The sequence below is a fragment of the Dipodomys spectabilis genome, unplaced genomic scaffold, assembly GCF_019054845.1.
Source record: "Dipodomys spectabilis isolate Male_0828 unplaced genomic scaffold, ASM1905484v1 ptg000030l, whole genome shotgun sequence".
Lineage (NCBI taxonomy): Eukaryota > Metazoa > Chordata > Mammalia > Rodentia > Heteromyidae > Dipodomys > Dipodomys spectabilis.
Window position 1 is genome coordinate 10,620,001 of NW_024870707.1, and position 2,457 is coordinate 10,622,457.

The 2,457-nt window shown below is 51.7% G+C and overlaps 1 protein-coding gene across 3 annotated transcripts in view; it reads left to right on the forward strand.

Moving 5' to 3' along the window:
• Dpf2 (double PHD fingers 2) overlaps window positions 1-2,059 on the forward strand; it is a 20,063-nt gene extending 18,004 nt beyond the window's left edge. For all 3 annotated transcript variants that reach the window (XM_042676087.1, XM_042676089.1, XM_042676088.1), the window contains one exon: window positions 740-2,059. In XM_042676087.1, the coding sequence (XP_042532021.1) occupies window positions 740-816 (77 nt within the window). In that variant the 3' untranslated portion in view covers window positions 817-2,059. The remainder of the gene's footprint in view (window positions 1-739) is intronic.
• Window positions 2,060-2,457: the final 398 nt, after the last annotated feature.

The following is a 2,457-nucleotide window of genomic DNA, read 5'->3' on the forward strand; positions in this document are numbered from 1 at the left end:
CAGGAGGCTGAGATCTGAGGATCACAGTTCAAAGCTAGCTCTGGCAGGAAAGTCCATGAAACTTTGTTTGTTTGTTTGTTTTTTTGCCAGTCAGGGGGCCTGAACTCTGGGGTTGGGCCCTGTCCCTCAGCTCAAGGCTCAAGGCTAGCACTCTACCACTTGAGCCACAGTGCTGCTTCTGGCTTTTTCTGCTTATGTGGAATTGAGGAATTGAACCCAGGCTTGCAAGGCAAGCACTCCACTGAGCCACCTTCCTAGCCCCCATGAAACTCTTATTTCCAATAAACCAACAGAAAACACAAAGGGTGCTGTGGTTCAAGTGGTAGACCCCTAGCCTTAAGCTTGAGGAGCTCAGGGACCGCCCAGGCTGAGTTCAAGCCCCATGACTGACAAAAAAAAAAAAAAAAAAGGATTTTTTTCTAACTTTGCGGCCAGAAGAACCAAGCCTATTGTGTTGTAATCGCAAGTCTAAAGCTGGGCCACTTTAAAAGCTGGCATCTGCCCAGGCCCTTCTACTTCCTGGCTGCTGTAATGAGGCTGAGGGGGCCTACACATCTGGGTTCTGAATGTTGCCTTCACCTTCATGGGTAATGATTTTCACAGTATTTGAAGATTGATGGGTTCCTTTCACTGCTACTGCAGAATTTCTCCTGTACTGCTTAGGGGAGAGGGGTGGGGATGGAAGGACAGCAGGATTGTGGGGTGCTGACCCTGACCTGTCCCTTCCGTTTCTCTGCAGGAAGCTGGAGCTGCCACCTGTGTCTGGACCTGTTGAAGGAGAAAGCTTCCATCTACCAGAACCAGAACTCCTCCTGATGTGCCACCCAGCTCCCCCACATTTCTGAAGATGTTTTTCTCCTCCACCTTGGTTTTCATAACCCCCTTCCCTTCCTCCCCTCTTTCACAAGTCCAGAACCTCGGGTGGTCATGCCAACCTGCCTTTGGCAACAGCAAGTGGAGGTGGCAGCGCTGACCACCTCTGGCCCCAGGCCCTCAGGGAGAAAGGAGCAGCATGCTACCCCAGGGCAGATTTATGGGCCCCGCTTCTCTGTGTTCTCCATGAAGTGCATTCACTCTGCTTGCCTTGGGCCCAGGCCCTGGTGATCACAGGGTTCAAATGATGTTTCAAGTAGAGAGGAGCTCAATTCTTTTGGCCCTGGCTGACTCCCTGCTCTGGTCTCCAGGGTTCCTTCCCCACGATGCTAGCCTGACCAGTCCTCTGCTGGGAGCAGCTGGGAGTGAACAAGCTGAGGCTGCCCTCACAGGAGCTTTCCATGCCCCTTGTGCTGCTGTACCTTGCCTCTTCAGCGCCCCCCGCCCCCCACTCCTACGATCCTCTGTCCTGCTAACAGGGCCCCTTGCCTAAGCCAGGATGTTCTTGGTCACTCGGCTGGCTCTACCCTGTCCCACTGCACCCCACACAGGGAACTAGCAGCTACCCCTGTCCTTCCTGTGCTTGGCTGGCTCACTCACGGGTGGTCTCTGGTGACCCAAGCCTTCCCTACCTTTTCCCCATCTTCTGCCTCCCTCCTTGTTCTCTTTGGTTTTGTGGGGAAAGGGGATGTGCCAGGGTGCCAGGCCAGCAGCTTGGGGGCCACAAGGAGATGTTGGATAATGTGCCTGTTTTTTAACTCGATAAAAAGCCTACCTCCAAAATCCCCTCTTTTTTTTCTTTTCTTTTCTTTTTTTTTTTTTTCCTTCCTGGACCTGGGCATTCAGCCTCTTGCCCTTAACTAGATTGGGAGCCTCCGCCTCCTGCCTGTGTATGATAGTTCCCAGGTCACAGGGGTGCCGCATAGATGTTCCCTTCCCTTGCACGCTCACTAGCAGCTGATAAGGTCTTCACACCCTGATTCCTTGGTTTTCTGCTTAGTGGCACTGACATTAAGTAGGAGGGACAGCCATGCCAAGACACTCTGGACTGGCCTTCCTCCTTCATTGCGGGCAGGCCCTAACTCACCGTCACTTTGGAGTTGAGGTGTCTTCCCCCTCCCCCTTTAGTTCCTGTATTCTAAACATCTAAACATTAGTTTAAAAAAATAAACATTTTTACACACAGCCCTCTGCTGAATGGTTTTATCTCCCAACTCAACTGGTTAAGAGGGCTGTTTCAGCTGGATGTCTGTGGTTCACTACTGTAATCCTACCTACTCAGAAGGCTGAGATTGCCATTTGTAGCCAGCCTGGGCAGGAAAGTCCATGAAACTCTTATCTCCAAGAAATTACTTAGAGGGCTGGGAAGGTAGCTCAGTGGTAGAGTGCTTGCCTTGCATGCATGAGGCCCGGGGTTCCATTTCTCAGCACCACATAAACAGAAAAAGCTGGAAGTGGTGCTGTGGCTCAAGTGATAGAGAGCTAGCCTTGAGCTGAAGAGCTGAGGGATAGCGCCCAGGCCCAGAGTTCAGGCCCCACGATTGACAAAAAAGAAATTACTCAGAGGGCTGGGAATATAGCTTA